The sequence below is a fragment of the Varanus komodoensis genome, unplaced genomic scaffold (genome assembly GCF_004798865.1).
Source record: "Varanus komodoensis strain SLA01 unplaced genomic scaffold, ASM479886v1 scaffold21, whole genome shotgun sequence".
Classification (NCBI taxonomy): Eukaryota; Metazoa; Chordata; class Lepidosauria; order Squamata; family Varanidae; genus Varanus; species Varanus komodoensis.
This window is the reverse complement of record NW_025335589.1, coordinates 1,258,348-1,282,645: the sequence shown is the minus strand read 5'-3', so window position 1 is coordinate 1,282,645 and position 24,298 is coordinate 1,258,348. Positions and strand designations below refer to the sequence as shown.

At 39.8% G+C, this 24,298-nt stretch overlaps 1 protein-coding gene across 1 annotated transcript in view; it reads right to left on the bottom strand.

The window, feature by feature from the left end:
• Positions 1–4,759: 4,759 nt before the first annotated feature.
• Positions 4,760–24,298, bottom strand: part of PCDH10 (protocadherin 10) — a 70,043-nt gene continuing 50,504 nt past the window's right edge. The window contains exon 5 of the mRNA XM_044430945.1: positions 4,760–4,850. Within this exon, the coding sequence (XP_044286880.1) occupies positions 4,837–4,850 (14 nt within the window). The 3' untranslated portion in view covers positions 4,760–4,836. The remainder of the gene's footprint in view (positions 4,851–24,298) is intronic.

Genomic DNA, 24,298 nt, shown 5'->3' with positions numbered 1-24,298 from the left:
CCAGATCCAAATGTTCAGAGTGGTATTGAGATGTAAAACAAAATCAGGAACACCATAAAATTGGGAAGAGGTATAAAAATGGGTGACTTCAAGAACCCTAACATTAACTAGGAAAATGCATGTTTTGGTTCTGACAAAGAGGTAAATGTCTTGATGTCCTAAAAGACTGTGCCCTAGAAGAGTTGGTCACAGAACTGATCAGAGATGAGGCAATCACAGGCCGTTGATTTAATCACAGGCCGTTGCCTAGAACCTCATATGAGCTGTAAACATTACTGAACCAGTTAGAAACAGCAACCACACTGCTGACAGATTTAAAATGCAATTAAATGGAAGATAGCCAACTTAAGATAAGCTTAAAATAACCAACACATTTGACTTCAGAAGAGGAAATGTCTCAAAAATGAGCAAGCTGGTAAAAAGGAAGTGGAAAGGGAGATCAAGAGTTAAATGCCTTCAAAATGTTTGCAGAGTACTTAAAATCACAATCATAGAGGTTTAAATGGTATATTGACCACAAGTTAGGAAGAGTAGCATTAGGTTTAAGAAATCACCAGTATGTTTCATGAGTGATGTCAAGGATACTATTCTGAAGTTTTCCTTCAGAAAGTGGAAGTTCTGCCCAAATGAGGAAAAAAAAGGGAGCTCAAGCTGCACAAGAAAGATACAAGCAGATGATAAGAGAAGTCTCTCTCCACACACACACACACAGAAAAGGAACATACTACTGATAATACAAATGAGCATTTTGAGGAGCATATCTATAACAACATAAAGGATAATAAAGAATTATTTATTCTTTGTATCAGAAACAAAAACCATGGAATCCAGCCAATTACAATCCAGTTAGTTTGACATCGTTCTTGGTAAATTGGTTGAAAGTGTTATTAAAGAAAGAATTGGTAGCATATAGAAGGACAAGCACTGTTGAATATGAATCAACATGGCTTCTTCAAAGGCAAGTTCTGTTTCCATAGCCTTTTAGAATTTTCTGAGAATTATCAGTTAACATGTGGACAGGGCTGATGTGGTAGACATTGCTTACTTGGACTTCCAAAGGGCTTTTGACAAAGTCCCTCACCAAGACTTAGCAGCCATGGAATAAGAGGGGAAGTCCTCATATGAATCACTAACTGGATAGGAATGGAAAACAGAGAATAGGAATAAAAGGTAATTTCTCCCAAAGGATGGGCGTAAACAGTAGGGTCTGCAGAGATCTGTATTAGGATCAATATTTTTCAACTTGTACATAAATGGTCTGGAATTAGAGTAAGCAGTGAAGTGTCTAAGTTTCCTGATGATACTAAATATTTAGGATGGTTAAAACTGAAAGGATTGTGAGGAGCCCCAAAAGGATATTTCCAAACTAGGGGAATGGGCATCTAAATGCAAGTGTAGTTCAGTGTAAGCCAAAGTAAAGTAACGCACACTGGGGCAAAAAAACCCAACTTCAGTATAAGCTGATGGGATCTCAACTAGTGGTGACTGACCAAGAAAGGAATATTGGGTCTGTGGTGGATAAGCACCAATGGCTAATAGTCCTGATGACTATTGTAGTGTGCACATTGTTCCTATGTATGCCAGTTGCTAGGCAGCTTGGGCAGGAGGGTGGTGCTGCACTCATACCCCGCTTGTGGGTTTCTAGGAGCAGTGTTTTGCCACTATGCAAGCAGAATTCTGGAGGATATGGACAGTTGGTCTGATCCAGTGTCATTTTTATATAATACTTCATGTGCTCATAAAAAGATAGCACTAACTTCTCAATGCATTTCTAATTTTAGCCCTTCTTTGTAGTTTGTAAAAATAAGCACAGTTTTACATTCCTTCTGAGAAAAACTCTTCAGCTAGTCACCAGGTCACTGTCCAAACATTAAAAGCTGAAAATATCACACACACAAACACATTTTGAGGCTAGCAGCAACCATAGCTGCTATCTAATTTAAAATAAGATGGTCTTTATAATCCAGTAGATGTGTGTTTTTCTATGCATACCTTAAATATATTTGATTTTACATCTTGTATTGGTTTTTTAAAAGATATTTTTCCACAGTAACTAATTCCAGAATGGCAAAAGTTATGGAAGATTATTAAAATCCAATAAAAAAGAAAAAAATAAGGAGAGAATTGTGATTCACAGTTCCTGGGCTTTGCTAATATTTGGCTAATACCCAAATGACCACTCAATATGAAGAACAATGAAGTATTCTATAGAGGTGTGCAGCAGCTATAAACTCTAAAGGAAAATATTTACATTTTTCAAAGAACAGCTTTTAAATGGAAAAGCTGGCATCAGTAATTATAATGAATTTTAAATTCTGGGTTTCTTTCCTTCAGCATGATTAAAAGTTTCAATAAAATAAAGAAAACAATTCAACATTTGAGCTGAAAAAGTCCATGAGTAATGGGACTCATTTCTTTGCAATGCTCCTCACAACCATCCTATCCTCATGGAAGCAGAGTAACATTTCAAAAGTTCTTTTAGCAAAAAAGATAAGAAAATATATTGGTTCATGTTTCATGGGTCAGTTTTTAATAAGTAAAATAAAATACTTTTAAATAAAGACAGTTGTACAAGAAGCAGCAATGGCAAACCAATGTTAACAGAATGGCAATCCAGTGTAGCCTCTCTAACCCTGCAAACTTGGAAGATCAAAGATATCCTTCGGAGGGTTGGAGAAGAATGAAGGAAAAGGTCACCACTGCACTTCTCCCCACAAAGACTTAGATAGCTGATTTGGCCTTCCGAATCTTTTGCGTTTGAGCAGAAGGAAGGGAGCCTGAGGTGCTGCTAAGAGAATATGTGGGCTAGCAAGCTTGTACTTGCAACCTCAGAACCACAGTTGACATAGTTCATAGTCTCCAGAAAGCAGAAAAACAAAGGTTTTCTCAACTCCTGAGGGGCCACCACACACGGCTCATGAGTGCTCAGTTTAGTGAGCATCCCGTTATGCACATCTGTTACAGAATTATATGCACTGTGATTAATTTATAATATTACATATGGTGCCTATTTCCAAGGCAAGCTGCTAGTGTCGTGAAAGGTAGGGAATATACACAACCATTGTTCATGTTGTGAGTTTCTTTGTTCTAAGGATTTTTCAGCTTTATTTCATATTTTATGAGCATTTGATTTTGTTTTTGTTGTTGTTGGTTGTGGTGGTGCTTTTACAGAGAAAGTGTATTCACTGTAACATAATCAACATCAAAGTGTCTTTTGCTCTGGAATCAGTGAAAAAACAAAAAAACTAAATATAAGAGAAGTGCCCAGCACAGAAATGGGATAAGAAATTAAAACAGATGGCATCCTTGGACTACATAGAATAATGGCTTCAAACTAAGTTTGTGAATATGACACTCAAAGCAGAGCTGCAGACAGTTATAAAAATAAAGTGGCTGTGAAGAATAGAACAGTTGCTCACTTTCATTTTGTGATGACATGATGTGCTGGTCCTTTAAATTCACCACTGGAAGTTAGGAAAAAGCGAAAGAGTTTTTAAACAAAAAACTTATTCACAGTATAAAGAACTGTAGAAACTTTCATGCTCACCTTGCGCGTACCAAAGCTGTTTCACAGGAAATGTGATATATGCACACCAATCTCTGAAAAGAAGGACTACTATTGGTGTGATTTTGGTCATCTTTAACACACACTGTGGATGGGTTGATAAGTGGCAGGGATTTCAGTAGAACAATATTAGTATTCCTTTAACAGCCGGATCTGTTCTAGCGATGGCTTGTAATGCAGCTTCTGGGAAGTAACACTTCCCAGAGCTAACAGGTCATAAACCTAACTTCTCTACACATGCATGTGAAGTGCTAAAGTCTGTAGCCTGAATTTAAGAAAAGGATGGAGTTTAGCAGCAGTTTGTGTGTGTGTTTTGTGTTTGTGGGGAGATGGTGGTGCTAGTTCAATTGGATTGTTGTTAGTGTTGTTACTGGGAACTTGTTATGTATAGGTTCTGCACAAGTAAGCAACGAACAGTGGGTTTAGTTTAGAGGCTGTTGTTTGCATCCGGATATGTTAGAATCCAAACCGAGAGGCCTACAACAAAAGGCACAGATGGTTTATTTACTCACAAACAATCCATATGTGACCTGCATGATGGGGAGATGTTGGTAAGTTCATGGAGGATATCCTGGTTTCAAAAGAAGGTCTATAGTTAGATGGGAAGCTTAGAGGAAGATATTTCAAAGCAAGAAAGAGAAACAGGGAGGGTGAGGGCAAAAAGGGTCCTGTGACCCTTTCCCTCCAAGTATGGTGGGAAAAGAAAAAGGACAGTAAAGGCACAGCTCAAAAATTGAGGACAGCCTCATTTGTCTATAGCACCTTTCCTCTCACTCAGGTTAGTGGACAGAACAAGGCAGCACTGATGCAGGCAATGGTATCTTTGTATGCATGTTTTAGATTTATGTTCTGCCTTTTTTCTCACTACAAATTCAAAGCAGCTTGCATAAGTCTCCCCTTGCTCTCGGTCTTATCCCCACAACAACAACCCTGTGAAGTAGGTTGGGCCAAGAGTCTGTGACTGGGCCAGTGTCTATACCCAACTACTGTACCGCACAATTCTTGCTCAGCTTAACAGAAAGGAAATTGCTTGTGAAAAGGACTTCAAAGAAGGAAGAACATTTTGAAAATGTATGATGGCTTGGGTTTGCAGTTCTTGCACTTACCTTACTGATGAGGAATGTCCATGAGCGTGCATCAGTGTGCATTGATCCTGTATTTCATTGTACAAATACCTCTCTAGCAGCCTGGAGCCAGCTTGACCTCTAGCACTTTAATCATAGCCACAGAAAGACAACATGAGGTTTCTCCACACAAAGAGCTTCTTCAGGTCATGAAGTACAGTCTGGGAAGGTGCAGAACAATGGAGAAAGATGTAATAGAAAAGAAAAGGGATACAAACCACCTTGCTATGATTAGGTAAACTTAAAAACACCACCAAATGATATTCAAAATCAGTTCCAAATGCCCCTTGAATGATACAGAACTATGGAAGCCTCCTTTATGAAAAACACTTTCAGGAAATTGGAGGAGAGATTTTGCACAGCATTTGCCCCACCTCTTCTGTGGAACTAGACACAACACTGCCCTGTCACACCTGTGTCCCAGAGGTTGCGCAATGGGGACCAGGTTGATGCTGTTGCCACTTGTAGTGGCATGACCTACCTCTGAGAAAATTTTGGACAATTCTTTTCCTCCTGGATAAATCAGATGAACTGATGCCCTCCATTTCTTTCCCCATAAATATGGCTTCTAATTTCTGCAGGTAGTTTCTTCACAGTTCACGTTATTATTATCTTGGTTGCGGGATCAAATCCATATACAAACAGACTTTCAAGAGCTAAGAACAAACACTTGCAAACTTCAGAAGGTAGCAGACTTCTGATATGAGCTGTGCTGTTAGCAGTGAGTGCAAACAAGCTTTGCAAACAGCAGAAGATGGAGTAACATTGATTAAGCTATCTAAACTTATTACCCTTTTGATTTCTTGTCTGATCCAAAAAGAAATCATACAGAGCAAGCATGTTGCTAGGATGAGAGTTCCAGTATGTTATAAAATATGTTAGTTGTCAAGGTACTTAAAAAAATAAATCCAAACCCATATTTCTTGTTTTTGCTACAACATGGCCGCCTCCTTGGAAAGAGCGTAATTAAGTGCATTTACAAGGTAAACATAAATTACCTCCTCTAGCTCAGAATGAATCCTGCATTTGCCTTTAGGGTAGACTTGCACTGACTACACATTGACACAACTTTCACTGACACATTCAAGCACTGACATAATTTTCGTCTTTCCCCATGCCCTTTCACCATACAGGGAGGTCTGCTTGTGATATCAGCACGGTCTATGAATAAATCTGTTTCTTTGAATACTGCTTTTAGTGGAGAAATATCAGTAGAAAAATAATGTTAGTGCTTCTACAACTTCCAGCAAGCCCCATGTAGGACTTCTTCCCTGTCAAAGCATGTAGGATTGCACCCAAACTCCATTTTTTTCCTTCATTGCCAAGGGATTCACCACATTTCATGGTATATTTATGCCTTCAACATTCTGGCTGCTTACTGCTTTTATTTCTGAAACTTGTGTGAAAAGCACAGTATGCCATGACATGAATGGCTACTTTTTAATTGGTGTGTATTCACCTTTCTATCTTTTAACAGCTGTAGTTTATAAGCTTGTATTAAGAATTTTATTCCTTTCATTCAAAATACTCGACTTTCTGATCATGCTGAGACACTCTGAGTTAATCAGATTGTTCTCATCACAGTAGGGGCCCTCCGGTCTGGATATCATGGGGATTATTAATAAGCACTGTGATGGTTTCATTCATTACCACAGCTGAACTTTTTGAAAATGAAATGATCGGGATGTTCCGATCCCATTTCCTATGACATCTTCAGACACCAGCAAAGTTTGTATGGTCAGATTTATTTAGTCAGGTTATATCATGGAGTCCTATCATGTCCAGACCTTTACCCTTTAAAATGTTGCTCTGGTTGAGTTCCCATTACAGTGTACAGACAAAGTGACTATCTCAGGCAGGCAAAGTACTTTGAATGTTACGGCCGTAGCTCAGGAGGCAAAAGCCAGCATGCCTTGGAAACTATGTAAAAGAAAGCAGGTTAGGGCAGGGTTTGGCATGCAGCTTCTCTATATGGTGATGAGTGGCAGCGAGTACCTGATTCACTTATCTGTCCTCTACCGAGTGTAAAACAGCACGTGGGATTCAAGGCATGAACATTAAAGAAGGTACTAGTGGGGCATCTATGCAATCCTTCTAGCCATTCCTGAAACAGCTGCCAGCAGATGGCAGGCTATAGCATCTGCAGAGGATATTTTTGTTTGTGTTTAATTCCCTCTGGAAAGTGTTCTTATCGAGTTAAGTCACCATACTAGCTAGCACTGAAGTTAGTTGTATCTGGGTCTTTTTTGTTCTGTTCTTGTTTAAGAGAGAAAATATGTTCTTGTCTGGCCTCCTCCCTCTTAGTACAAATGGTAAAAGCCAAACCACATACTGCTTTGATCTATTTGCTTTAATAAATCACTTTTTGGAAATATAAATAGCAGGTTCAGGAGACTGATCCAGGCAGTTTACAACGGGAACAAAGGGCTAATGTCCCTTCCTGCCCATTCAAGGATTGCAATGACATCTTGGCTCATGCATTCAAGCTAGAATAAAAAAGAATAAAGAGGTGGCTAACTGCATCTTTTAAGTAAGGTGTAGCTTTGACAAAGTCTTCTATGACGCCAACATCATATGTACACACATGCAGATGGAGAGAGGCACTTCAAAGCAGCCAACAATACCTGGTGTGCGAGAGGGCTTATGTCTATATAGGTTCATCACAAGAACAGGCATTCTGGCCAACCAGGTTTCCATCTCACATGGAGGATCCTTATGCATGCATATCTCCAATATACTCGTATTATCAATGTATTCACCAAGGTCATTTATATTTAAATATTTCCTTCTGATTTTGTGCTTGTAGTTTTTAATGCCATCATTCTTTAATAGAGGTAAGGTATTGAAGGAGACCACAGTGTATCATGAAGATTACTAGGCATCTTAGCTTCTAGGATAGCCTGCTGCTTTCAGGTTCAGAGGAGGACCACGTCTCATCACAAGTGGCTAAATTCATCTGCCAGTCCAGCTGGATTTTATAAATGTAATGGGAGATAGCACCATCTTATTCTTCCCCCCAGACAGCAAAATGCTCCCAGTCTGCTCTGCTTAACAATAAAATCAATTAATTCCTGAAACACATTTTCTGAACTCCCCATTTCACCATAACTTGCATTTTGACAGAACAATCCTATATATCTCTACTCAGAGGAAAAGCCCATTGTGTTCACCCTAAGAATGCCATCCTACACATGCTTGACTAGGAGTTAGGCCCACCAATTTAGTGGTCCCAACTTCTAGATATTTATAGTCAGTATTTATAAGACCTTGCTGCTCGATATCAGTTAGTTTTAATGGTAAGTATTTTGCTCAGCTGTTCCCATGGCAGTGATTTTCCAATAAGCAGTCTAGGGTGATTTATTTAGGTCCAACTATGTTTCTTTTCTCATTTTCCCTAAATTTGAAGTCTTTCTGAGGTTCATATGTAGACAGATGTACTCACCAAGGTGTTATGTTAGTATTTCCAATAAACTTTCAGGATTGTCTCAAACATCACTTTATGGCCCCAGTTATTTCTCAAGACTTTTAGAAATGAACACAACATTAGCTGCAAGCTAACTTAAATAGCCACAACTATGTTTAGCTTAAGAGACACAATTTGGCATTGTTTTCTTTTATTCCCTCTTCATGTTGTAAGTTCACATGCATTAGGCAGATGTTTGATAGATGACAGCAGAATAAGTATCCCCCTTCTGTGCTGGAGAGCGAGATGTCTGTCATCTGGATCTCGATGGACAAGGAGTTTTGGCTCTGTAGTTTCTGTCTCAGTTCCCAGATGGACAGCCCAGTGAAGATGCCTTTCCCTGCCTGACAGCTTAGCTAGATGATTCTATCATCAGATCACATCCTGCCTTGCCACTTGGGGCAAGGTGCCATTCTTCAGGGAAGAAAGCTGAAACTGTGGTTCTTGTTTTCTTTTTGTCATGTTATATTCCTCTTGTTTCACTTAACACCGACTCACCTCTTGGTATTAAAAGGAAAAGGGGGGAAAGACTATCCCTAGGCAGAGTGCAGTGTTTTGTTTTGTTTTCATGCAACTCAAGACAGCTTCTGTGGTTGTGTAGCTTCTTCAGTAATCTGTCAAAAGCTGCCATCACTGGGCAAAGAAGTGCTGTTCATTTCTATATCTCATTTTGGATTGATGTATGTGCCACTTTTTTCTATCCTTCAGCTCTGGATAACATTTGCCCTTTCATGTTCTCAGTTTAAGCCACTGGGAATTGAGAATATTTCAAAGGATAATTATACCAATCTGCATATAAAAGGCTGGATGTCCTACAGAGGGTTCAGTCGAAAAGCATACTCTTCCCAAAGATGAAAATGAGAAATGAGAAGTAAATCCCAAAACTAAAGATTCAATAAAGTTAATGCATTTTTCATCTGATGGGGGTGAATGTGGGTTTCTAAAGTGACTGGAAGATTTGCTAAGCCTTGAGTCAGTTTTCTGACATAAATAGGGAGCTGGTACGGAGCCCCTTCAGCTTTGGAGCTCATTCTCTCCCTTGGTTTTTGAAGAGTGCTAGATTATTGACCTTCAGGGCATGCTGCAAGGCTTATTTGTTTGCATTAGATGAGAGGGAGAATGGAAGGCTCCACTTAGAGATCCTAAGTGGATTCTTTTGCTGCTGGGTTATTGCTGGGTGTTGTGAAGAGAGGCTATAAGAGTGATGAGAATCAGCTGTACTTACTTAAGGATTGCCCAAAGCACCCATGTTAAGGGACACACACTTTTCTTAATTAAGAGAGCCATGTATAATTTTGCAGAGTGTATTTCAAAATTTATATTTTTCTACCATCAAAATATCTAAACCTCCCAATTCGTTTAGCAGCAGCACAAAATCATCACCCCATCCTATCCTGTTGAAACCTAAGACTGACTCCAAGTCCTGACATTGCATTATACTGGTCAATTTCATCCAGCATTGGCAAGTGTGTTCTTGGCACTTCACGTAAGCTCAACAGGATAGGCTTCATCTGGATGGAGCTGCTAGGTCATGTACTGTGCTCTGATGTACTGTGCACAGCACATCTGCCAAGACACCCCTCAGCGTACCACTTCAGTCAGAGATGAGGCATAGGTCAACAAACTGGCCACCTTTCTGAATGTAGCACCCCAGTTTTGGAATGTCCTCCACAAGAAGGCCTGCCTTTTGTGAGGACTGTAGCTAAGCTTAAAGGAGGCTGAGGAATCAGGGTTGGGGTGGGGGGGAGAAAGTGTTACCAAGCCTGCTAAGCCAAGAGAAAAGGCACTTGACCCTGCCTGCCCTGACTCCACTGCAGCTCCATCCATTCTCTACCATCTCATTCAGCAACATATCTGGACCAGGCCATGTCATGGTAGGATTGCCTGGCAATAGAAATGGCCACAGTGAGTACCACATGTGAGTACCAGAAAAGAGGTAGCAGATGATGAGGGGAAACTCTGAACTTGCATTTCGACCTTGCATAGCTCTAGGAAAATAAATTTGACAGTGATCACGGATAGAAGAAAGAGAGTTATACTGATCCATCAGTGCTACTAGCTCTAATTGCGGAGTGATTTTGTTATGACCAAGAACTGTGTCTGTTTCTGGCACCAAATAGAATTTGACACATTGGCATCCAGTATTAATTAAGCCTTTGGGGTAGATTATTATCTGAAGGTATTAACCTTTAGACAAACTTTAAAATGCTCAGTTAAACAAAAGTAAAGCCCAACAAAACAATCCAGTGCTCGGGAAGTGTTTATCAGAGGTTTGTTTCCCAAGGGATGCTCAGAATTTTTCAGTCTGACTACCCAAAAGGCAGACTCTACAAATGCTGTGTGTTTACATTTGGAAACCTTGTATACCCTAGGAAATATATAACTGAGGGCTGTTAGCACAAAAGTGAAGCAGCACATGGTGTTCCCAGTCTCCAACATGAAAATGTGCCTGTCTGTGCCAGCTCTTAATTACTAGCTCATTAACACTCAGGTGTCAATTGCTGGTGGCAAAGGCAATACCCAAATGGCATGGTTGCTGTCATGCACAATGTAATTAAATTGACCTCAGCAAAAGGAGCCCAGCAGTTTCCTGATACCACTTGGACACTGGTTTCAGGCACTATTCACAATAGTGTAATTTGGTGAATCACAAAGTGTAATGAGGGAATGACTCTGGAGAGTTGAAAATTGAACTTGCATATGTAATAATGACTTTAAGCACAATTAAAGGAATATAACCACCGCTCTGTTTTGTTCTGAGCTAATAAGTGCTGTAACTAGTTGATTTTGCATTGTTGATTTAAAACTCCAGACGCTGTTGGGGAGTGACATTTTAAAGTACTTTTAAACCCTTAGGATTAACATTAAATGTTTTAATGCTAATTGAAAAAGTCTTATAGTAGTTTCACTACAGACTTTAGCTTCCAATAGATTTTCACAAAGCAATTTTATTTGCCTCTCACTTCTTAACTGGGAGTTCTTGATGTTATTTTCCTGGTCATGCTACAGTTACTGCATTTATTCATGATGATTAAAAACAAACTGCATTACTACATGCACATGTCCTGACCATCTCTGTGTTAAAACTTGGGGCCAATTTATGCAATTCTTTCTATGCAGGCTGGGAACAAACTCAGACCAGATTCTAGCTAGGTGCCTAGAGACCCTGTCCTGTTATTTATTTGCCAGGTGTCCAATAACCATTTGGCCAAAATAAGATTATTGGATCATATCACTTAGAGTAGCCAATCACTGGCCACCTGGATGAGCCAGATTCAGTTCCAACAAAGCTCCTGGGAGGGGAAAACTAGAACTGGGGAGGCCTGGATCCAATTCCTGACTCTTGGTGAAGCTAAGCTATGGCAATATACATGAAGGACATATGTTGAGCTGGCAAGAAAGAGATCTTTAGCTAAATGTCTGCCAGCTGTAGCTCTTAATTCTGTCGCTCTGCAGGTTGATACAAAATCAGAGCAATGTTTCACTGAGTTAACGGTCCTACTGGGGTGTTCAAAATCCCACTTTCCTATGCATGTAAGTGGAGAGTGCATATCTCTGCATAACTCTGGTCCATCACGTTTCACACATGTCATAGCACTCTTCAGGTATTGATGTATCTGGACAAGGACATCTGATGACACGATGTCAAATTCACTTGGAGTGTCCACAGCCATGGTTGTCCTGTCCGTAGATCTTCATGCTATACACATGGACACTGGAGGCAGGGCTATGTCACATGTGCAAGGCTGGTCTATGTGACACAGTTCTACTTCTTGGTCATGTATATAGGAAAGTAGGATTTTGGACTTTCGAATAGGGCTATTTATTTAAAGCTTTTATATCCTGCCCTTCACAATGTCTCAGGATGGCAATACAAGAAAAGAAATAAGATACATCATCCAGGGCTAATTACTTTTTGCTTTCGTGTAGGGCTAGCAGTAACCCAACAGGCTGTCTGGCCGTAAGATGAATCAGTTAGCTGATTTCATCACATATGGTGGTTATTCCTGGTTTGTTCCTGGTAAGTAATGAAAGCAATGAAATTGGGGCTTGATTTTGAAGATTACCCAGCCACCCCCACTTCACCAAACAAACCTAGTGGCAAAATGGAAGTGCATATCTCCTGGGAGAAAAATGCACATGTATGTTGCTGTGGTTTTTAAACACAGATGTTCAAAACTACTTGATTTTTTCCTGTTGGCTTGCTTCTCTCTCTCTCTCTCTCTGTCACACACACACACACACACACACACACACAGAGGAGGGGAGGGGGGAGTCACAACACACTGATGCCAACCACCCAGGGATTGCATGGTGAACAAGATTATGTAACTCTGCCACACTGGCATACAGCATTTGGCTGAGCAGCAACATCACTGAACGTAAAGAAAGTTACGTGGGCATCACTGGAGCTGGAGGACAAGAAATGCATCCCCACATTGCCAAGGCAGAGCAGCATGACCTCCAGTGGCTTCCTTGCCTGTCCTAGAAACACAGAGCAATACAGGGATACAAGAACACAGGAAGGGCTGCCTAATTGGGAGGGGATTCATTGCTCTGCTGCCATATTGTGTGGTGAGAGGTCATTAATGCTCCCTTTCAGAGGAAAGGTATAAGATGGAGAGAAGACACTGTGTGTCTGCACATGTGCACAGAGGAATAAAAGGCTTCCTAAACATAGCATTGTGAATGAGATGACCTCCAGTGGCTTCCTTGCCTGTCCTAGAAACACAGAGCAATACAGGGATACAAGAACACAGGAAGGGCTGCCTAATTGGGAGGGGATTCATTGCTCTGCTGCCATATTGTGTGGTGAGAGGTCATTAATGCTCCCTTTCAGAGGAAAGGTATAAGATGGAGAGAAGACACTGTGTGTCTGCACATGTGCACAGAGGAATAAAAGGCTTCCTAAACATAGCATTGTGAATGAGATATCTGACCATTAAATTACTGCTGAAAGGTTTACGGGCAGAAATGATTGGGATGAGTGGCCCAATCCAGTGAGTCTTTTGGACAGTTGTTTCACAGGTGGAAAATATACTGCACTACTAAAATGTTACTACTGAAAGGCAGCCAAAGAGCAAGGGAAAGCCTCTGTGCTTTTAGTGTGGCACCACTGAACAGACAAACAAGCAGAGAATTGATCCAGTCTTTCTCTGAAGGCATTTTCTCCTGAGAAAATATCTGAGGTGTTTCTGTTTCTCAATCCCCTAGAATAGGAATGTCAGTTTACAAAAATTTCCCCAACTATTATCCAACTTTTTTGAGGTGTGTGGCAGCTGCCATCTCCTGCCCCCTCCACTCCTTGACTACTTGCACACAGCCTAGGAATTATGCTTTTTGTTGATGATACAAAATGGCAGGTGAGCAGCCAACACAGTTGTTTCTGTTGCTACTTTCAGAACAGGCAGCTTTAGGATGGGATGAAATGGAGAAAGAAGATGCACGACTAATGCTGCTAATGGTTAACCCCTTCTCTGAACAGTCTTTGAATTCCCTGTGGTGAAATGATACCCTCCAAATTTTCTACCCACAAATATGATGGAGCATTTTGAAAACTTTACTGTTTAAAATGAAGAAAATGAAACTGTGGAATATTTTATATATGGTGACTCAGTTACCATTTCAGATGGAAAGTGCAGCCAAGAAATTCAAAGATGTCTGAGAATTAGAAGAGCAGCAATGAAGGAACTAGATGTAAAGATGTTTCACTGGATTCCAAGACCAAGATCATCCACACTATTGCATTGCTAATCACAATCTATGGGTGTGGAGACTGGACAGTGAAGGAAGCTGACTGGAAGAAAATGGATGCACTTGGAACATGCATCATGTTGCATTTGCTGGAGGAGAGCTTTGCAAGCACCCTGGACTAACAGAGAAACCAACACATGAATCCTAGGTGAAATTAAGCTGGAGTTTCCTCCAGAAGCAAAAAATGACAGAACTGAGGCTGTCACACCATGGGCACATCATGAAAAGGCAAAACCCTCTGGAGAAGATGATCATACTAGGAAAGTCAAAAGGCAGAAGAAGAAAAGGAGGATCAAACACAAGATGAGTTACCTCCATCTCAGAAACCACAGCCTTGGTTACAAGAGTTGAGCAGTGTTGCCATGGATAGGCCATTTTGGAGGGCTTTCGTTTATACGGTCGCCATATGTTGGAGATTACATGATGGCACATAACAACATTTGCAGAGGTCATTGAATGAGAAATTCTGCCCATGCAGGAGCTCCATGTGCCCTTTGAAATCATCACAGAGCTCTAACTTGGGAATATGGACCACCTGATATATGGTTATGGATGCATTCAGTTGACTCAAACAACAGTATATTCCTAACTGCAGGCACGTGAAACTTTAAACTGGTCCAATATGATATAGTAATTTAAAACCTGGTTTTACATTCCCTGATTTATGTTATCTTCAACTTGAATTTATTACTATCAGTCAGGGGATCATGCTCAGTACAAGAAATCATTACTAACAACAAAAAGAGAAAGGAATACAGAAACCCCCACCTCCACCCCACCTTTCTGAATGATCCAGATAGATTTGCTGACAAGTTTGTGTGTGGGGAACTCATTTATTGAGGCACTACAACAATCTAATGAAAAGATGAAAGCATTTGTTGATTATGTATTTATTAAATACTGAGAGTTCTGTGGGAAATGATCTAAAAGGGGGTAAGCAGTGAACAAAAGGAAAAGCACTCCCTTGAAGAGTGACAAGCAATCATGGGGAGATGGTTTCCATTGAAGTGCTAACAGCTCCTGCAGGTGGGAATGAGCAAACTGAAAGGTGCCTATCTTGAAAACCAGAGGAAATCAACACCTTTTGGTTTCTCCCTGGAGAAACACTGCTAAGGTTAACTTGAATAAACAGTGTTAAGGGAGAGCAACAGAGATGAGAAAGAGAAGAGTAGAAAGGAGGGAAAGAAACGCTCAACATGTCAAACTTATGATGGTATGAAAAAGGGAGTCTTAGCATGTTTGAATTTCTGCAAGAGAGCTAACACACAAGTGAATTCTTTCTATATCCATCTTTTGTCTCCCTGTCCATCTCACGATCACACATATGAACTAATTGATACATTGATTAACATATTTTTTTAATATGTGTGTGTTGAAGGGGTGGAAAGAGATTAGACCACAAAAGTATATGTAGATGTATGTATGGAAAAGAGGAAAAAGATAATTTTGCTTTCATCTTTTAAAGTTATTATTCATTAATTTATGACGTGTGTCCTGCTTTTTGGCCAGATTCCTTCCAGCAGCTCATGACCGTCTTAAAATACATAACATTCCAATTATAACATGATAGTTTTTAAAAAGAAACAGTATAACATAAATAGAACCATTTTGAAGATATTCTTCTAAATAAAGACATGATAAAGAAATGTTCAAATAAGAGCTTTCTCTAAAGGCTTTGATGGTGTTGGTGGCTATATTTAACATAAAAAGTTCAGGGAGCATGTGATTGATGTATTAATAATTCCAAGTACTTTAATGACAACCTCATGGAAACCTATGGAATGGAACTGTGGAATGCCTTGTTGATAAGGAGAGGGAATTATTTCATTTACTTCACATTTTGATATGAACTCCTTAAATAAATATGTGAATTGCAGCACAATTATTCTTTTGTGTTCTCACATTTAAAAGTTTCTTAAATGATGAAACAGTTCTTCTGATACAGTTCTTCAGCCAAAAAATACAAAATATGTCTTTAGAGGAAAGCGCACATAAAAATGTGTACATTAGCATAGGCCATATACAATAAAGATATGTATCATTGCTTCCTCAAAATGTGTACACTATGCAGAAATGCATGAAAATGTTCATGCAAGAATGCCTTTCAAGCATTGGAAAAATAAGGCACAAAGGGGAACCAAAACTGGCAGTCCTACATGCCTACTGGCTGAGACAGGGAAAAATAATTAAATGTGCATTTTATACAGCTCTACACAGTAATGAGCCCTGCTGAGTCTACTTGTAGTTGCTCCTCGGAAATTGTGTAGAGAATTCTGGTTTGGGGTTGCAATTCCATGCATACTTACCAGGGAAAAAGTCTCTTTGAACATGAGAGGACTGACTTTTGAGAAACCATGTATAGAAAACAGTGCATATGATGTTAAGAGGGAAGGGGAACAGAAATTCATTTACATATACAGGGAGTTTAGTTTTGGAAATTTACAATAGAACATTTACCATTAATCATATGTTTCTACTCAGACTAAGTCTTTTAGTTGAATGGGCCTTACTTCCATTGTTGCCTCAGTCACCAAGGACTACATAATATTGACTTTGCATGGAAACAGTCTAACAGGAGATTGAGGGATCATATTAACAAAATATAATGTTTTATCATCATAGTTTACTATTTTTGTGTGCATTAGGGAAAAATGACCACTGAGTAGAAGAAGAGCAAAAGTTAAACTCAGTTAAAAAAAAGAATTAAAATACTGAAACTCAACCTCAAAATAAAAAGCAAATAAAATCCAATCTTTCCTCTAGGGCTACTTTCTCAAAATTGTATTCTATAGAATGTCTATTTATTGTCACTGTTGTTCTTTCTTAAAGTAGAATGGTTAATTATTTTCTTTCTACTGGCTCAGAGTGCATCTACATTTCATCTACAATATATGGACCAGAATTATTATTATTCTCCAGTGAGGAGCAGTTGCCAGTAAGTGGGTCATTGTCTAAGTGCTTTATTTAAAGGAATCTTTCTGTTTTCTCAGTAACAATGGAATTTCGGTTAAGATTTTATTCTTCTATTCCAAGCTTGTTAACTTTACTAATATTTTACTTAGTGGTTCCATTTGCAATTTTCTTATACTTTATTCAGGGTCTAATAGACAGATAATGTATTCTTAGATTCTCTATTTCCGACAATTGCTTCAAGTGCAACAAACACATTGTTTGTGCCACCATTTTATCCATGCCATTCCACTTGATAAGCAAAACCCTATTTATGTAATTGTTAACAATTATATAAAAGCAAAGGACCTATTTCATCAAAACAAAGTGTCTATTGCACCATATAGTACTTTAGCTTGTGCAATCTGTTGACAAAGTGAGATCAATATGGACTACCTTCCCAGATATCAGGAACCCCAGTCTTCTCCTTCTCTCTCTCTCTCTCTCTCTCTCTCTCTCTCTCTCTCTCTGTCTCTCTTTCTGAATACATGTCAGTAAGAAATCACATACCATTTCAACCCTGTCTTCTTGATGATGCAAGATCAAATTAGCAAAAGAGAAAAGATGAGTACTAAGACAAGCACTATCAGGAATCTATGGAACACAAACCCAAATATTTGAATCCCTGGTTCAAGAGAATGGCAATTATGCAACAAAGACGGGCACAGGGAGGGGAGAAGAATTTGTCATAGTGGAAATATATGCTGCGTGAATTACCCAAACTGGTTCCTCATGCAACAAGATTCCTTAAAAATGGTAATTACCCAAGTCAATGACTCCTCAGTTTTTCTCTCTTCCGTTGAGACCTTGTGGCCTTATTGAATTGTTCCCATGTCTTATCAAATATTCACTTTGGAACTTGTTGATTTTCCTGTGTGCAGTGGCTCCGGGCAGTTGCCTTACCTAGAATTTCACTCAGGTAAATTAAATACGTTTCTTTGGCAGGTCACGGACCTGCCAACCTGGCTGGAATCTTTACAGTATCATCATATTTATCTCTATTAGTCATCATCTATTATCAGAACAAAAGGCTCTTCCCTGAACTTGTTTCTGAATCTTACAGTTCCCCTGCCAAAAATGATAAATTGGCTATGTCTGGAGAAGGACAATATTTCTGTATTTTTAATAATTAGGTGCATATATGTATTCTAGTTTAACTCCATTTCAGGGAAGCAGATTGAATCTGAATAAAATATGATAGTGGGAATTATACACTGATCTTGTGTGGTTTTGAGTGTACATATTTTAAAAGCACACAGTATGTTAAATATGCTCTAAGCTCAGTGAAGAATTAGTTAGCAAGCCCCTTTCTCCTTCAAATAACATTTTAAAAAGTTCTTGAAAAGCTTGAGAGCTGAGTAAAACAAACACCAGCAGCGAATCGGTCACCTTATTCTGCCCCTAGAAGCATCCATGGACACTTGCCCATTAACATCGCTGATAAGAACAAACAAATTAAAATAAAATACTACAGTCAGTCATGCCAAGAAACAAAGCTGAAGATGACATGGGCACAATACAGCTACATGCTGCTTTACCCCACTTTAGGAAAGCTAGCAGTTGCTAAGTCAGAAGAGGCCAGTCAGGGTAGATTATATAGCTTTTCAATTGCTCTATGGTTGAACAGTGTATTGTGTAGCCTTCGGGTTTTACATACCTGAGTGAGTGCTTTAAAATGCTGGCATGGCAAAGCACTGCCATTAGCACTGGGATCAACACTTCCAAAAATAAAACAAGGGCTGTGTATGTGGGTGGGGAGTCTTTATTTAGAAATACTGTTTTAAACAATCTGAAAATTCAAGCAGATATTGCTTAGAATTACTGCACATTTTGATTTTTTTTAAACAGGCAAACAAAAATACTAAATACACCTGAAATGGAGAGCCAGTGTGGTGTGGTGGTTAAGAGCATGGGACTGGGACTCAGAAGATCTGGGTTCAAGTCTCCGCTTGGCCATAGAACCAGCTGGGTGACTTTGGGCCAGTCACAGACAATCAGCCCAACCTGCCTCACAGGGTTGTTGTTGTGGAGTTAAGATGGAGGAGGAGATGTGAGCTGCCTTGAGCCCTTTGGGGAAAAAGGCAGGATATAAATTGAAAAATGAAAATGATGAATGAAATCCACAACCTAATATTTTCACCGGCAACCCCTGCTTGTAACACTGGGAGGACACTCCTGTAATGCCAGTGTAGTATCATTAGTTCGTGGAATTGTCCCGGTTCAGTGGTCAATATACCACAGTAGATATATTTACTTCCTGTCACTGAAATTCACAGAGTGCTCACAACGTAACGGATGTTATGTTGCGAGCACTCTTCCTTCAGAAATGTGCATTATTTTAAAGTGATCAGTGATCAGGGTGTTAGATATGTCTATCTGATGTTCACACACTTTTCTGCTTCACTACATGCTTTGCATATACCAAAATATCAGATATGAATACTTCTGCTATTTCTGCTATTTTAAAAAAGAGCTCACAGAAATTAAATCTGAATAAGAAATAGTATTATTACAAGATGACCTACAAAGGATTGGCATGCTTCCTATATAGAGATACTTTATCACGTTGGAAGCAAACCTTGGGAAAAAAATTTGGAAATTAATCTGGAACAATGCATCAGCATTTCCCAGTGATGAGTTCATGTCCTTTACTCCAAATCTCAAATCAAGCCTCAAGTCTTTACTTTCAAGTCCAAGCTGAGACTTAAGTCGCTGTAAGAAATTTTTGAGTCAGGTCACAAGTCCCTTCTCAAGTTGCTCCCTCCACCGCAGCTGTTCCTCCCCTGCACTGCGTCCCTCCTGCCAAAAAGAAGGGCTGAAGCTTGTCCTTCCCTTCCCCCTCCTCCCTATCCTGCCCCCTCCTCCCTATGCTGCCCCCTCCTCCCTCCCTGCTACCACTTCTGCTGTTTTTGTGCCTGCCTTCTCCATCACAGATGCCTTCCTCCAAGATTGCCCCAGGATATCTTGCAACACATCAGATGTGGGCAGTGAGCCTTGGAGCAACTCAGTGGTAAAAACAGCAGAAATCTCGAGTCGAATCTAGTAACTCTTCTGCTGCCCCCGAGTCAAGTCTTTAGTCAGACTTTGGAGCAAGTTCCTCGACTCGCGTCCCCAACACTGACATTTCATTTTTTAAATTCTCTTGAATCTGGATCCATATAAATGCAAGGCAGCTGCTGCACATGCACTGAGATTTCTTGCTCCCACCTCCAAATGTAGCCCATTTAAAAGGTTTTGCTGACTCCTAGAGCAGCACCAGATACCGCATCAAAAGCTGCTTCCTGGAGTAAAATAATAGCAATGTTGTCACAGAGCAGGGCTTTCGGCACAAGCATGGAGCTGTCTGGATTCTGCACCTGGGTGGTAAACAACTAGACCATGCTCCTTATAGTTATACTTCTCTAGCAGTAGTGATGCAGTGTGGAAGCATATGATTCAAATGCCTCCTCCATGGAACATGAAAGTGTATCACTCAAATGTCTCTTTATCCTTGCAACTTACTGCATTATCTTAAGCACCCTTTGCCTCTCTTTGTATGGTATGCACAGTGTGGAACCAGTCTGTAAATGCCAAAGAAATAAGTAAGAATACTCTGACGGAAGATCTGCTATTCTTTCAGATGAAAGATTTCTTCTCCCTCTCATATACACGTTTCATTAGTTGCTTTTATCAAGGCACTGAGAAAGAGATGCAGAAGAGCAGGTGACACTATACATCTTTCTGATTGACATTCCGTCAACTTTTAGATGCAAGGAGACCATGTAAGTGACTTGAACTCCACATGCACCATGTTTTTAGGATATGAGGCTGATCTCTTTCATGAAAGACAATGCAAAATTTCAGATGATAAAAATATAGGAGACAGGATATTGTAATGCTTTCTATCCCTCCTGAATTCTCTAATATCTGGAAAGACTCTGATTCTCTATAAGGATATTTTACCTCTTGTAAAATGTCTCCTGTTGTTAACAAGGAGAGATTTAATTAGTTGCATAGGTTGCCTTGCTATTCTGCATCGTTCATGAATCATGCCTGCTAATACCATTAGCCCTATAATATTTAGATGCATAAGATGAATGCAGAGGTGCCTGCACTGAAATTATCTGAAATCCCTTGACATTTGTTCAGAATTCTTGAAATATAATTTGGATAAACTGAAGTCATCAGTATTCTACATAGAGGCAACAATTTTATTTCATCGCAGTAATCTGGAGTCCATAAGACAAACATGGTCTAAATAAGAATGCCTATGTTAGTAATATTGCAATTTTCTGTTCTTTAAATTGTTGGCATTAACAAGCCAGAAATACTACTTATCTGCAGTGAGATGCTGTGTGTTTGTTTTTCCCTAATGCTACTAAAGTGTAGTTCTTTCTTCCTCTGGGATACTGTATAGCTAATTTATCTTCTTTTAAGAAAATAGCACCCCCATATGTATTTTTTTCCAGTCAACAACTCACACTCTTGTTAACTTTATTAAGACATTTCAAATTCTAAAACAATTTCAGTTCAAGAAAGCTGTCAAAATTTGCTCTTGCATATGACACAGAAGGGTATCTACAAAGACACAGATGCTTAGCAATGGATTTGGATTGTGAATGAAGACATGATCAGTATTTATGTAGCTGTATATCCATTTTATACCAAGGCGCATTAGCAGATTAGTGAGGAAAATAAGATGGAAGTGCTCTTGAAAAGGACCCCAAGTCTTGGTTCTATGAAATTCGCATAGTAGCAATATCATAAAAAAGACTTATTGGACTGTTTGTATTGGACAAACAAATTAAACAAGTTTTCTTCGCTTAATTAGCTGCTGTCAATGCTTCTTCATCTGTCTGGAAAAACTAAACGTGTGTTTGTTTTGAAGTTTATTATGAGTTTCAGGATTGTAAAGGCAATCCACTAGGAAATTAAACTGCTCTTGACCAAGGCACATCAAAATTAATGGGAATCGTGCTACAGCGGAGCTGCAATACCACTTCATTCCTTTTAGTGCGGCTTGCACAGAAAATCAGCCACCCAATCCAGAAATGTTTGGCTGCTTTGATGTACACAAACTTATTATTTGCTCAAGCTTCCCTGCTTGTTCTATTGAAGGCAGTTCTGTGTACACAGACTTTTCCTTTCAGGAATAGCCTGCAGATGGACAAATGACTGAATGCAACAGACCCCCTGGAGAAACACTGCTGGATTAGGGCACCAGGACTATAGTGATCCATGGCTTATGGAAAGCTGTGTAACAAGTCCATGAACAAACTGAATGCGGGTGACAACTCAGAAAATGTCAGTAGGAATATCAGATGCTGCCTTATACCATCTCAGACCAAAGGTTCAGCTTACTCTGTATTGTGTGCAACAGTGTCTCTCAATCAGTGGTCAGAAGCTCCTAGTATGCATGGTGAAAGGGTGCACACCGAAGCCAGATTTGGTTAGAGAACAAGAGCTGGGTTGTGGAATGCAAAGTTGGAGAGGAAGTCAGAGAATGAAAGAGAAACAATAGGGCAGACAATATGGCCAAATGAGTGTAACGGAACAAGGAGAAAGTATTACTACTACCACTACTACTATTTCTTTATTTCCCAACTTTTTTTTTCCTCTTGTGAGGAACCCAAGGCGTCATATTCCTGCTTTCTAATTTATCCTCACAGCAATCCTATAAGGTAGGTTAGGCTGAGAGTCAGTCACTGGCCCAAAGTCACTGACCCAAAGTCACCAAGTGATTTTCTTGGCTTCGCAGGGACTAGAACCCAGATCTCCTTAGCCCCAGTCTATACCACACTGGTTCCTAAGAATGCAAAGAAGGTAGACAAACAGGACAGATGGAGGGAGAAATAAAGGCAAAGTTTTTTATTCAGGGAATTCCACTGTGTCTTTTGACAATGCCAATGCCACCACCTTTGCCTCAGAAGACAGTCTGTCATTCAACAATGATACTGGAAACCCTGTGTTTGCACATGCCTGTGTGCATGTACGTGTGTGGGGGGGGGGGGGGGAGATTTTTCTGTATGGAAAGGAGGGGCAAGATGGCTAGGAAACTGAGGGATTTTTTGGTGGAGGCAGAAGGTGGAACGGTCAAATGAGTACTTTGAAAGAAATTAGAAAAGTAATGGCAGTGGTGATGAGGAAGATAAGAAGAAAATTAGAGAAGGGAATTAGCATAGAAGAAAGAGAATCTGGAAGGATGGGAAGGATGAAAAAAGCTGGTAGTTTGTGGGGTGAGTTCAACTGAATGTGAAAGGAGAAAGGGAAAAAATGGTAGGAAAGACAAGGGAGAAGGAAGAATACAAAGTCTTCTCTACTTAGTGCCACCAAATTCTGCCCAAAATGGGATGCTGAGTCATGAGACCTGACGCAAAGCAAGTATGACACTCCCTGATGCAAAGCAACCACTGAAGCACAGAATTTAGAAATCCTCAGAGATTTGGTTTTAACAGAAAACATGCCAATGATCACCAGCTGCTTTTGCCAAATTGCACCTCCACCTGCTGCTATTTTGAGACTGGCTCTGCCTCTGCAGTGGTGTTTGTGGTTGTCATTTTCAGTTCTTTCAAGCAGGAACTGCAGGTAGGAAATTCGGGAACCGCTGGTTTACATTAACTGACAGCAGCTCTCCGGGATTTCAGACAGGAGCTTTCCTATTTCTTCCAGAATATGTGAGGGATTAAATTAAACCTGGAACTGCCTCCTGCTTTTAAGCTATGGACCTTCTGCAGACACATGTAACAAAGCATGCTTCTAAGAAAGAAAGAAAGAAATGACATGAAAAGGCAGTCCCAAAAGGCCCCCATCTCCAAACAACAATAAATGGACTGTGATACATCTCATGTGCCAGCAGATTGGTGGCAGAAGATATGAATACGTATATGGAAGTTTTACAGTACAATTCTCAGAAGCCTAGTTTACATAATAAAGGGATAAATCTTGCTTTAATAGGGGAAAAAACAAACAAACATCCCATCAGCTTTCAGTAGAAAGCTATTGCTTGAACCTTCACACTATGCAGCTAGGTGAGTTTGTTGGTAATTTTGGAGGATGTGTAAGTTGGAAAAACATACTGAAGTTAAAATCCAGTATATATGCATGTGTGTGTGACTGTGTGTGCACACACATGTGCACAAGCAAGCAGTTCCCAGGTTATGAATGAGTTCGGTGCCTTAGAACATCTTTATGTTTAATTTATATTTGATTAGTTACAGTCAGCCCTCCACAACTGCAGAGGTCACAGGGGCCACCATCTAAGTGGTAAAACCATGATAATCTCTAGTTCCCCCAAGTCACCAGTGCCTCCTCTTTGCACCAGGACAATGCTGGAGAGATGTTCCTCTCCAGGACAAGAAGGCATGCTTCAGAGGCCTCCACATTCCCATTTTGCTTCCTCTCTCCAATGGTGATGATGATTTCCTACAGTAGGTTTTTCACTTTAATTTTTTAATTACTAGGCTT